Source organism: Salvelinus alpinus, chromosome 4 (assembly GCF_045679555.1).
Source record: "Salvelinus alpinus chromosome 4, SLU_Salpinus.1, whole genome shotgun sequence".
Taxonomy (NCBI): Eukaryota; Metazoa; Chordata; class Actinopteri; order Salmoniformes; family Salmonidae; genus Salvelinus; species Salvelinus alpinus.
Window position 1 is genome coordinate 102,790,446 of NC_092089.1, and position 13,688 is coordinate 102,804,133.

A 13,688-nucleotide genomic window follows, 5' to 3' on the forward strand; every position below is an offset into this window, starting at 1 on the left:
AAAGTTCCGGGAACTTTGCAACCTCAGGTAAGGCTTTCTACATAGTGGTTTCTACAGATTACTACTAGCTATAAGAAGACGAAACAACAACATACACAGATCTTAACATGATCATAACAGTATTACAGGGATTCACCTGTCGCTTGTTAACGGTCTGAAGTCGATCCGACCGCATGACTCTAATGTGCCATTCATCTCTGTCCTCTCCTGGCTCTGTGCTGTGTATCACATGATGATGCAGCCCTGCAGACATTAAGCCCCTCTCTGTCTGATGCCAGTATTGAGATAAACCTTGTTTGCTACTGTGAGAAACAGTAGCTTTTGTCTGGTCTGGTCATCATGTGTAACTCAACATCTAATTCAGATGTCAGTATGGTAAGTATTACAATTAGCTTTGCTTTGCTTCACTCCAAGGTAAGTATTAGGGATAGCTTTGCTTTGCTTCACTCTATGGTAAGTATTAGGGATAGCTTTGCTTTGCTTCACTCTATGGTAAGTATTAGGGAAAGCTTTGCTTTGCTTCACTCTATGGTAAGTATTAGGGATAGCTTTGCTTTGCTTCACTCTATGGTAAGTATTAGGGAAAGCTTTGCTTTGCTTCACTCTATGGTAAGTATTAGGGATAGCTTTGCTTTGCTTCACTCTATGGTAAGTATTAGGGATAGCTTTGCTTTGCTTCACTCTATGGTACGTATTAGGGAAAGCTTTGCTTTGCTTCACTCTATGGTAAGTATTAGGGATAGCTTTGCTTCACTCTATGGTAAGTATTAGGGAAAGCTTTGCTTTGCTTCATTCCAAGGTAAGTATTAGGGATACCTTTGCTTTGCTTCACTCTATGGTAAGTATTAGGGATAGCTTTGCTTTGCTTCACTCTATGGTAAGTATTAGGGATAGCTTTGCTTTGCTTCACTCTATGGTAAGTATTAGGGAAAGCTTTGCTTTGCTTCACTCTATGGTAAGTATTAGGGATAGCTTTGCTTTGCTTCACTCTATGGTAAGTATTAGGGATAGCTTTGCTTTGCTTCACTCTATGGTAAGTATTAGGGTAAGCTTTGCGTTGCTTCACTCTATGGTAAGTATTAGGGATAGCTTTGCTTTGCTTCACTCTATGGTAAGTATTAGGGATAGCTTTGCTTCACTCTATGGATGGTAAGTATTAGGGATAGCTTTGCTTTGCTTCACTCCATGGTAAGTATTAGGGAAAGCTTTGCTTTGCTTCACTCTATGGTAAGTATTAGGGAAAGCTTTGCTTTGCTTCACTCTATGGTAAGTATTAGGGATAGCTTTGCTTTGCTTCACTCTATGGTAAGTATTAGGGAAAGCTTTGCTTTGCTTCACTCTATGGTAAGTATTAGGGAAAGCTTTGCTTTGCTTCACTCCATGGTAAGTATTAGGGATAGCTTTGCTTTGCTTCACTATGGATGGTAAGTATTAGGGATAGCTTTGCTTCCCTCCATGGTAAGTATTAGGGATAGCTTTGCTTCCCTCCATAGTAAGTATTAGGGATAGCTTTGCTTCCCTCCATGGTAAGTATTAGGGATAGCTTTGCTTCCCTCCATGGTAAGTATTAGGGATAGCTTTGCTTCACTCCATGGTAAGTATTAGGGATAGCTTTGCTTCACTCCATGGTAAGTATTAGGGATATCTTTGCTTCACTCCATGGTAAGTATTAGGGATAGCTTTGCTTCCCTCCATGGTAAGTATTAGGGATAGCTTTGCTTCACTCCATGGTAAGTATTAGGGAAAGCTTTGCTTTGCTTCACTCTATGGTAAGTATTAGGGAAAGCTTTGCTTTGCTTCACTCTATGATACGTATTAGGGATAGCTTTGCTTTGCTTCACTCCATGATAAGTATTAAGGATAGCTTTGCTTTGCTTCACTCCATGATAAGTATTAAGGATAGCTTTGCTTCACTCTATGGTAAGTATTAGGGATAGCTTTGCTTTGCTTCACTCTATGCTAAGTATTAGGGATAGCTTTGCTTTGCTTCACTCTATGGTAAGTATTAGGGATAGCTTTGCTTTGCTTCACTCCATGATAAGTATTAAGGATAGCTTTGCTTTGCTTCACTCCATGATAAGTATTAAGGATAGCTTTGCTTCACTCTATGGTAAGTATTAGGGATAGCTTTGCTTTGCTTCACTCCATGGTAAGTATTAGGGATAGCTTTGCTTCCCTCCATGGTAAGTATTAGGGATAGCTTTGCTTCACTCCATGGTAAGTATTAGGGATAGCTTTGCCTCCCTCCATGGTAAGTATTAGGGATAGCTTTGCTTCCCTCCATGGTAAGTATTAGGGATAGCTTTGCTTCCCTCCATGGTAAGTATTAGGGATAGCTTTGCTTCACTCCATGGTAAGTATTAGGGATAGCTTTGCTTCACTCCATGGTAAGTATTAGGGATAGCTTTGCTTCCCTCCATGGTAAGTATTAGGGATAGCTTTGCTTCACTCCATGTAAGTATTAGGGATAGCTTTGCTTCACTCCATGGTAAGTATTAGGGATAGCTTTGCTTCCCTACATGGTAAGTATTAGGGATAGCTTTGCTTCCCTCCATGGTAAGTATTAGGGATAGCTTTGCTTCACTCCATGGTAAGTATTAGGGATAGCTTTGCTTCCCTCCATGGTAAGTATTAGGGATAGCTTTGCTTCACTCTATGGTAAGTATTAGGGTTAGCTTTGCTTTGCTTCACTCTATGGTAAGTATTAGGGATAGCTTTGCTTTGCTTCACTCTATGGTAAGTATTAGGGAAAGCTTTGCTTTGCTTCACTCTATGGTAAGTATTAGGGATAGCTTTGCTTTGCTTCACTCTATGGTAAGTATTAGGGAAAGCTTTGCTTTGCTTCACTCTATGGTAAGTATTAGGGATAGCTTTGCTTTGCTTCACTCTATGGTAAGTATTAGGGATAGCTTTGCTTTGCTTCACTCTATGGTACGTATTAGGGAAAGCTTTGCTTTGCTTCACTCTATGGTAAGTATTAGGGATAGCTTTGCTTCACTCTATGGTAAGTATTAGGGAAAGCTTTGCTTTGCTTCATTCCAAGGTAAGTATTAGGGATACCTTTGCTTTGCTTCACTCTATGGTAAGTATTAGGGATAGCTTTGCTTTGCTTCACTCTATGGTAAGTATTAGGGATAGCTTTGCTTTGCTTCACTCTATGGTAAGTATTAGGGAAAGCTTTGCTTTGCTTCACTCTATGGTAAGTATTAGGGATAGCTTTGCTTTGCTTCACTCTATGGTAAGTATTAGGGATAGCTTTGCTTTGCTTCACTCTATGGTAAGTATTAGGGTAAGCTTTGCTTTGCTTCACTCTATGGTAAGTATTAGGGATAGCTTTGCTTTGCTTCACTCTATGGTAAGTATTAGGGATAGCTTTGCTTCACTCTATGGATGGTAAGTATTAGGGATAGCTTTGCTTTGCTTCACTCCATGGTAAGTATTAGGGAAAGCTTTGCTTTGCTTCACTCTATGGTAAGTATTAGGGAAAGCTTTGCTTTGCTTCACTCTATGGTAAGTATTAGGGATAGCTTTGCTTTGCTTCACTCTATGGTAAGTATTAGGGAAAGCTTTGCTTTGCTTCACTCTATGGTAAGTATTAGGGAAAGCTTTGCTTTGCTTCACTCCATGGTAAGTATTAGGGATAGCTTTGCTTTGCTTCACTATGGATGGTAAGTATTAGGGATAGCTTTGCTTCCCTCCATGGTAAGTATTAGGGATAGCTTTGCTTCCCTCCATAGTAAGTATTAGGGATAGCTTTGCTTCCCTCCATGGTAAGTATTAGGGATAGCTTTGCTTCCCTCCATGGTAAGTATTAGGGATAGCTTTGCTTCACTCCATGGTAAGTATTAGGGATAGCTTTGCTTCACTCCATGGTAAGTATTAGGGATAGCTTTGCTTCACTCCATGGTAAGTATTAGGGATAGCTTTGCTTCCCTCCATGGTAAGTATTAGGGATAGCTTTGCTTCACTCCATGGTAAGTATTAGGGAAAGCTTTGCTTTGCTTCACTCTATGGTAAGTATTAGGGAAAGCTTTGCTTTGCTTCACTCTATGATACGTATTAGGGATAGCTTTGCTTTGCTTCACTCCATGATAAGTATTAAGGATAGCTTTGCTTTGCTTCACTCCATGATAAGTATTAAGGATAGCTTTGCTTCACTCTATGGTAAGTATTAGGGATAGCTTTGCTTTGCTTCACTCTATGCTAAGTATTAGGGATAGCTTTGCTTTGCTTCACTCTATGGTAAGTATTAGGGATAGCTTTGCTTTGCTTCACTCCATGATAAGTATTAAGGATAGCTTTGCTTTGCTTCACTCCATGATAAGTATTAAGGATAGCTTTGCTTCACTCTATGGTAAGTATTAGGGATAGCTTTGCTTTGCTTCACTCCATGGTAAGTATTAGGGATAGCTTTGCTTCCCTCCATGGTAAGTATTAGGGATAGCTTTGCTTCACTCCATGGTAAGTATTAGGGATAGCTTTGCCTCCCTCCATGGTAAGTATTAGGGATAGCTTTGCTTCCCTCCATGGTAAGTATTAGGGATAGCTTTGCTTCCCTCCATGGTAAGTATTAGGGATAGCTTTGCTTCACTCCATGGTAAGTATTAGGGATAGCTTTGCTTCACTCCATGGTAAGTATTAGGGATAGCTTTGCTTCCCTCCATGGTAAGTATTAGGGATAGCTTTGCTTCACTCCATGGTAAGTATTAGGGATAGCTTTGCTTCACTCCATGGTAAGTATTAGGGATAGCTTTGCTTCCCTCCATGGTAAGTATTAGGGATAGCTTTGCTTCCCTCCATGGTAAGTATTAGGGATAGCTTTGCTTCACTCCATGGTAAGTATTAGGGATAGCTTTGCTTCCCTACATGGTAAGTATTAGGGATAGCTTTGCTTCCCTCCATGGTAAGTATTAGGGATAGCTTTGCTTCACTCCATGGTAAGTATTAGGGATAGCTTTGCTTCCCTCCATGGTAAGTATTAGGGATAGCTTTGCTTCACTCTATGGTAAGTATTAGGGATAGCTTTGCTTCACTCCATGGTAAGTATTAGGGATAGCTTTGCTTCACTCCATGGTAAGTATTAGGGATAGCTTTGCTTCCCTCCATGGTAAGTATTAGGGATAGCTTTGCTTCCTTCCATGATAAGTATTAGGGATATCTTTGCTTCACTCCATGGTAAGTATTAGGGTTAGCTTTGCTTCCCTCCATGGTAAGTATTAGGGATAGCTTTGCTTCCCTCCATGATAAGTATTAGGGATATCTTTGCTTCACTCCATGGTAAGTATTAGGGCTAGCTTGGGTCATTGGTTTGTTTTCGTCCGATGCAGGCTGTCTGTTTCAGTGCTACGCAGTGATTTCACAGCATTGTCGACCTGTCAGTCCCAGTAACAACATGTGACTGGGAATGGGGCCAAGGGAGAGGGGATGGGGCTGGGGGTATGTTGGGTTTAGAAGGAGAGGGGATGGGGCTGGGGGTATGTTGGGTTTAGAAGGAGAGGGGATGGGGCTGGGGGTATGTTGGGTTTAGAAGGAGAGGGGATGGGGCTGGGGGTATGTTGGGTTTAGAAGGAGAGGGGATGGGGCTGGGGGTATGTTGGGTTTAGAAGGAGAGGGGATGGGGCTGGGGGTATGTTGGGTTTAGAAGGAGAGGGGATGGGGCTGGGGGTATGTTGGGTTTAGAAGGAGAGGGGATGGGGCTGGGGGTATGTTGGGTTTAGAAGGAGAGGGGATGGGGCTGGGGGTATGTTGGGTTTAGAAGGAGAGGGGATGGGGCTGGGGGTATGTTGGGTTTAGAAGGAGAGGGGATGGGGCTGGGTGAAGTTAAACTGGGGTTAGGTTGGGTTTAGCTGGACTGGACAGGAAGGAAGGGCTAGTGTGTCTTCATGCATGAATGTACCTGTGTGTGAGTGTTTGTTTAGGTGGAGGTGTATTTCTGACTGGAACGAGAGCTTGTTCTGTCGAGTTCGTTGCCATGACAGCTTCCCTTCCAGCGGACACCGTCTCTCTCTGGAATCACATTCCTGCTCCTCGTACACCAGCAGCACAGACATGACTACAGACACAGACACAGAAATACGAGTTAGAAACTAAAGCTGAGGCATTCAATCTATCTGAATTTTGGTACATTGCAATCCCTTTATCCCTTTCATGAAATGGAGGTAGAGGGTTCATGACAGCTGCAGATTAAATAGAGGTAGAGGGTTCATGACAGCTGCAGATGAAGTAGAGGTTTTCGTTTTCCATTTCTGCTTAGAACAGACAGCTGTATGATAAAATAGCTGTGTACTGACTGTCTGTCTCACACCATCTCTCTCATCCTCTCTTCATCTCACACTCTCTCATGCTCTCACTCTGTTTCTCTCTCCCTCTTACCCCTTCTCTCTCTCTCTCTCTCTCTCTCTCTCTCTCTCTCTCTCTCTCTCTCTCTCTCTCTCTCTCTCTCTCTCTCTCTCTCTCTCTCTCTCTCTCTCTCTCTCTCTCGCTCTCTCTTTCACCCCTTATTTCTCTCTCTCACGCATCCTCTCACCTTGAAACAGTTTTTGAACTTCTGGCTGACGAAGTAGAGAGCGACAGGGTTGATACAGGAGTTGAGAGACGCCATGTTGATACCGATATAATCCATCACTAGCAGGAAACTACAGGGGTTATAGGTCAGGGGTCAGCATCACATCAACAGGAACCACAGAACAATGGACCATGGGGCAGGCATGGTGTGTGTACCTGAGTAGTTCACAGCGGTTGGGGTCGTTCTGATCGTAGATCGTTTTCTTCAGGATGCGGCTGAGGTGGAGCGGTAGCCAGCACAGAGCAAAGATCACCACCAAGCAGAAGACTGTCTTAGCCACTTCGCGACGCTACACAGACACATACAGGGTTAGGCTTTTACACAGCACGTATATCACATAGGTTATCATAGTTCATATAGCTGATGACAGCAGAGATTGCTGAGTTTATTTTTAACGTCTTTATGTGAAAAGGTCATGTGAAGAAGGCTCCCTCTGAGCTGCTGTTATATACTGTACACACACACACACACACCACATGCTGTTAGAAAGAATTCAAACTCAGAGGCCCCGCCGTTGCAAAATAAAAACATGAAAAAATCCTGTGAAATTTCATGTGAATCATTTCTATTTTTTATTATTTTACATGAGTCCATACGTGATTTCTTCCCACATGTTTATTTTTTCCCACTTCCAGCTATATCTGGTCTCCCATCCAGGGACCAACCAGGACCGACCCTGCTTCAGCTTCAGAGACAAACCAGCAGTGGGATGCAGGGTGCTATGTTGCTGGAATGAATGTGCCAAGACTTACAACTGGAGAAAAGGAAGCCAAAGCAAAGGCTGAGTAACAACTAAAGATAGGGGAAACTGCAGGAAAATAACAACTAATGATAGGGGAAACTGCAGGAAAGTAACAACTGAAGATAGGGGAAACTGCAGGAAAGTAACAACTAAAGATAGGGGAAACTGCAGGAAAGTAACAACTAATGATAGGGGAAACTGCAGGAAAGTAACAACTAAAGATAGGGGAAACTGCAGGAAAGTAACAACTAAAGATAGGGGAAACTGCAGGAAAGTAACAACTAAAGATAGGGGAAACTGCAGGAAAGTAACAACTAATGATAGGGGAAACTGCAGGAAAATAACAACTAAAGATAGGGGAAACTGCAGGAAAGTAACAACTAATGATAGGGGAAACTGCAGGAAAATAACAACTAATGATAGGGGAAACTGCAGGAAAATAACAACTAAAGATAGGGGAAACAGCAGGAAAGTAACAACTAAAGATAGGGGAAACTGCAGGAAAGTAACACAACTAAAGATAGGGGAAACTGCAGGAAAGTAACAACTAAAGATAGGGGAAACTGCAGGAAAGTAACACAACTAAAGATAGGGGAAACTGCAGGAAAGTAACAACTAAAGATAGGGGAAACTGCAGGAAAGTAACAACTAATGATAGGGGAAACTGCAGGAAAATAACAACTAATGATAGGGGAAACTGCAGGAAAGTAACAACTAAAGATAGGGGAAACTGCAGGAAAATAACAACTAATGATAGGGGAAACTGCAGGAAAGTAACACAACTAAAGATAGGGGAAACTGCAGGAAAGTAACACAACTAAAGATAGGGGAAACTGCAGGAAAGTAACAACTAAAGATAGGGGAAACTGCAGGAAAGTAACACAACTAAAGATAGGGGAAACTGCAGGAAAGTAACAACTAATGATAGGGGAAACTGCAGGAAAATAACAACTAATGATAGGGGAAACTGCAGGAAAGTAACACAACTAAAGATAGGGGAAACTGCAGGAAAGTAACACAACTAAAGATAAGGGAAACTGCAGGAAAGTAACAACTAAAGATAGGGGAAACTGCAGGAAAGTAACACAACTAAAGATAGGGGAAACTGCAGGAAAATAACAACTAATGATAGGGGAAACTGCTGGAAAGTAACAACTAAAGATAGGGGAAACTGCAGGAAAATAACAACTAAAGATAGGGGAAACTGCAGGAAAGTAACAACTAAAGATAGGGGAAACTGCAGGAAAGTAACACAACTAAAGATAGGGGAAACTGCAGGAAAGTAACACAACTAAAGATAGGGGAAACTGCAGGAAAGTAACACAACTAAAGATAGGGGAAACTGCAGGAAAGTAACATAACTAAAGATAGGGGAAACTGCAGGAAAGTAACATAACTAAAGATAGGGGAAACTGCAGGAAAGTAACAACTAATGATAGGGGAAACTGCAGGAAAATAACAACTAATGATAGGGGAAACTGCAGGAAAATAACAACTAATGATAGGGGAAACTGCAGGAAGGTAACAACTAAAGATAGGGGAAACTGCAGGAAAGTAACAACTAAAGATAGGGGAAACTGCAGGAAAGTAACAACTAATGATAGGGGAAACTGCAGGAAAGTAACAACTAAAGATAGGGGAAACTGCAGGAAAGTAACAACTAAAGATAGGGGAAACTGCAGGAAAGTAACAACTAAAGATAGGGGAAACTGCAGGAAAGTAACAACTAAAGATAGGGGAAACTGCAGGAAAATAACAACTAAAGATAGGGGAAACTGCAGGAAAGTAACAACTAAAGATAGGGGAAACTGCAGGAAAGTAACAACTAAAGATAGGGGAAACTGCAGGAAAGTAACACAACTAAAGATAGGGGAAACTGCAGGAAAGTAACACAACTAAAGATAGGGGAAACTGCAGGAAAGTAACATAACTAAAGATAGGGGAGACTGCAGGAAAGTAACATAACTAAAGATAGGGGAAACTGCAGGAAAGTAACAACTAATGATAGGGGAAACTGCAGGAAAATAACAACTAATGATAGGGGAAACTGCAGGAAAATAACAACTAATGATAGGGGAAACTGCAGGAAAGTAACAACTAAAGATAGGGGAAACTGCAGGAAAGTAACAACTAAAGATAGGGGAAACTGCAGGAAAGTAACAACTAATGATAGGGGAAACTGCAGGAAAGTAACAACTAAAGATAGGGGAACCTGCAGGAAAGTAACACAACTAAAGATAGGGGAAACTGCAGGAAAGTAACAACTAATGATAGGGGAAACTGCAGGAAAGTAACAACTAAAGATAGGGGAAACTGCAGGAAAGTAACAACTAATGATAGGGGAAACTGCAGGAAAATAACAACTAAAGATAGGGGAAACTGCAGGAAAGTAACAACTAATGATAGGGGAAACTGCAGGAAAATAACAACTAATGATAGGGGAAACTGCAGGAAAATAACAACTAAAGATAGGGGAAACAGCAGGAAAGTAACAACTAAAGATAGGGGAAACTGCAGGAAAGTAACACAACTAAAGATAGGGGAAACTGCAGGAAAGTAACAACTAAAGATAGGGGAAACTGCAGGAAAGTAACACAACTAAAGATAGGGGAAACTGCAGGAAAGTAACAACTAAAGATAGGGGAAACTGCAGGAAAGTAACAACTAAAGATAGGGGAAACTGCAGGAAAGTAACACAACTAAAGATAGGGGAAACTGCAGGAAAGTAACACAACTAAAGATAGGGGAAACTGCAGGAAAGTAACACAACTAAAGATAGGGGAAACTGCAGGAAAGTAACATAACTAAAGATAGGGGAAACTGCAGGAAAGTAACATAACTAAAGATAGGGGAAACTGCATGAAAGTAACAACTAAAGATAGGGGAAACTGCAGGAAAGTAACACAACTAAAGATAGGGGAAACTGCAGGAAAGTAACAACTAAAGATAGGGGAAACTGCAGGAAAGTAACACAACTAAAGATAGGGGAAACTGCAGGAAAGTAACAACTAAAGATAGGGGAAACTGCAGGAAAGTAACAACTAAAGATAGGGGAAACTGCAGGAAAGTAACACAACTAAAGATAGGGGAAACTGCAGGAAAGTAACACAACTAAAGATAGGGGAAACTGCAGGAAAGTAACACAACTAAAGATAGGGGAAACTGCAGGAAAGTAACATAACTAAAGATAGGGGAAACTGCAGGAAAGTAACATAACTAAAGATAGGGGAAACTGCATGAAAGTAACAACTAATGATAGGGGAAACTGCAGGAAAATAACAACTAATGATAGGGGAAACTGCAGGAAAATAACAACTAATGATAGGGGAAACTGCAGGAAAGTAACAACTAAAGATAGGGGAAACTGCAGGAAAGTAACAACTAAAGATAGGGGAAACTGCAGGAAAGTAACAACTAATGATAGGGGAAACTGCAGGAAAGTAACAACTAAAGATAGGGGAAACTGCAGGAAAGTAACAACTAAAGATAGGGGAAACTGCAGGAAAGTAACAACTAAAGATAGGGGAAACTGCAGGAAAGTAACAACTAAAGATAGGGGAAACTGCAGGAAAATAACAACTAATGATAGGGGAAACTGCAGGAAAATAACAACTAATGATAGGGGAAACTGCAGGAAAATAACAACTAATGATAGGGGAAACTGCAGGAAAGTAACAACTAAAGATAGGGGAAACTGCAGGAAAGTAACAACTAAAGATAGGGGAAACTGCAGGAAAGTAACAACTAATGATAGGGGAAACTGCAGGAAAGGAACAACTAAAGATAGGGAAAACTGCAGGAAAGTAACAACTAATGATAGGGGAAACTGCAAGAAAGTAACAACTAAAGATAGGGGAAACTGCAGGAAAGTAACAACTAAAGATAGGGGAAACTGCAGGAAAGTAACAACTAAAGATAGGGGAAACTGCAGGAAAGTAACACAACTAAAGATAGGGGAAACTGCAGGAAAGTAACACAACTAAAGATAGGGGAAACTGCAGGAAAGTAACACAACTAAAGATAGGGGAAACTGCAGGAAAGTAACAACTAATGATAGGGGAAACTGCAGGAAAGTAACAACTAATGATAGGGGAAACTGCAGGAAAGTAACAACTAATGATAGGGGAAACTGCAGGAAAGTAACAACTAATGATAGGGGAAACTGCAGGAAAGTAACAACTAATGATAGGGGAAACTGCAGGAAAATAACAACTAATGATAGGGGAAACTGCAGGAAAATAACAACTAATGATAGGGGAAACTGCAGGAAAGTAACAACTAAAGATAGGGGAAACTGCAGGAAAGTAACAACTAAAGATAGGGGAAACTGCAGGAAAGTAACAACTAATGATAGGGGAAACTGCAGGAAAGGAACAACTAAAGATAAGGGAAACTGCAGGAAAGTAACAACTAAAGATAGGGGAAACTGCAGGAAAGTAACAACTAAAGATAGGGGAACCTGCAGGAAAGTAACACAACTAAAGATAGGGGAAACTGCAGGAAAGTAACAACTAATGATAGGGGAAACTGCAGGAAAGTAACAACTAAAGATAGGGGAAACTGCAGGAAAGTAACAACTAATGATAGGGGAAACTGCAGGAAAATAACAACTAAAGATAGGGGAAACTGCAGGAAAGTAACAACTAATGATAGGGGAAACTGCAGGAAAATAACAACTAATGATAGGGGAAACTGCAGGAAAATAACAACTAAAGATAGGGGAAACAGCAGGAAAGTAACAACTAAAGATAGGGGAAACTGCAGGAAAGTAACACAACTAAAGATAGGGGAAACTGCAGGAAAGTAACAACTAAAGATAGGGGAAACTGCAGGAAAGTAACACAACTAAAGATAGGGGAAACTGCAGGAAAGTAACAACTAAAGATAGGGGAAACTGCAGGAAAGTAACAACTAAAGATAGGGGAAACTGCAGGAAAGTAACACAACTAAAGATAGGGGAAACTGCAGGAAAGTAACACAACTAAAGATAGGGGAAACTGCAGGAAAGTAACACAACTAAAGATAGGGGAAACTGCAGGAAAGTAACATAACTAAAGATAGGGGAAACTGCAGGAAAGTAACATAACTAAAGATAGGGGAAACTGCATGAAAGTAACAACTAATGATAGGGGAAACTGCAGGAAAATAACAACTAATGATAGGGGAAACTGCAGGAAAATAACAACTAATGATAGGGGAAACTGCAGGAAAGTAACAACTAAAGATAGGGGAAACTGCAGGAAAGTAACAACTAAAGATAGGGGAAACTGCAGGAAAGTAACAACTAATGATAGGGGAAACTGCAGGAAAGTAACAACTAAAGATAGGGGAAACTGCAGGAAAGTAACAACTAAAGATAGGGGAAACTGCAGGAAAGTAACAACTAAAGATAGGGGAAACTGCAGGAAAGTAACAACTAAAGATAGGGGAAACTGCAGGAAAATAACAACTAATGATAGGGGAAACTGCAGGAAAATAACAACTAATGATAGGGGAAACTGCAGGAAAATAACAACTAATGATAGGGGAAACTGCAGGAAAGTAACAACTAAAGATAGGGGAAACTGCAGGAAAGTAACAACTAAAGATAGGGGAAACTGCAGGAAAGTAACAACTAATGATAGGGGAAACTGCAGGAAAGGAACAACTAAAGATAGGGAAAACTGCAGGAAAGTAACAACTAATGATAGGGGAAACTGCAAGAAAGTAACAACTAAAGATAGGGGAAACTGCAGGAAAGTAACAACTAAAGATAGGGGAAACTGCAGGAAAGTAACAACTAAAGATAGGGGAAACTGCAGGAAAGTAACACAACTAAAGATAGGGGAAACTGCAGGAAAGTAACACAACTAAAGATAGGGGAAACTGCAGGAAAGTAACACAACTAAAGATAGGGGAAACTGCAGGAAAGTAACAACTAATGATAGGGGAAACTGCAGGAAAGTAACAACTAATGATAGGGGAAACTGCAGGAAAGTAACAACTAATGATAGGGGAAACTGCAGGAAAGTAACAACTAATGATAGGGGAAACTGCAGGAAAGTAACAACTAAAGATAGGGGAAACTGCAGGAAAGTAACACAACTAAAGATAGGGGAAACTGCAGGAAAGTAACAACTAATGATAGGGGAAACTGCAGGAAAGTAACAACTAATGATAAGGGAAACTGCAGGAACGTAACAACTAATGATAGGGGAAACTGCAGGAAAGTAACACAACTAAAGATAGGGGAAACTGCAGGAAAATAACAACTAAAGATAGGGGAAACTGCAGGAAAGTAACAACTAATGATAGGGGAAACTGCAGGAAAGTAACAACTAAAGATAGGGGAAACTGCAGGAAAGTAACAACTAAAGATAGGGGAAACTGCAGGAAAGTAAC

At 40.8% G+C, this 13,688-nt stretch overlaps 1 protein-coding gene across 1 annotated transcript in view; it reads right to left on the reverse strand.

Annotated features, from left to right (window-relative positions):
• Positions 1–4,944: 4,944 nt before the first annotated feature.
• Positions 4,945–13,688, reverse strand: part of LOC139574871 (endothelin receptor type B-like) — an 82,270-nt gene continuing 73,526 nt past the window's right edge. The window contains exons 6-8 of the mRNA XM_071399840.1: positions 6,721–6,854; positions 6,527–6,635; positions 4,945–6,052 (exon numbers count right to left, since the gene is read on the reverse strand). Coding sequence (XP_071255941.1) covers positions 5,915–6,052; positions 6,527–6,635; positions 6,721–6,854 — 381 coding nt within the window. The 3' untranslated portion in view covers positions 4,945–5,914. The remainder of the gene's footprint in view (positions 6,053–6,526; positions 6,636–6,720; positions 6,855–13,688) is intronic.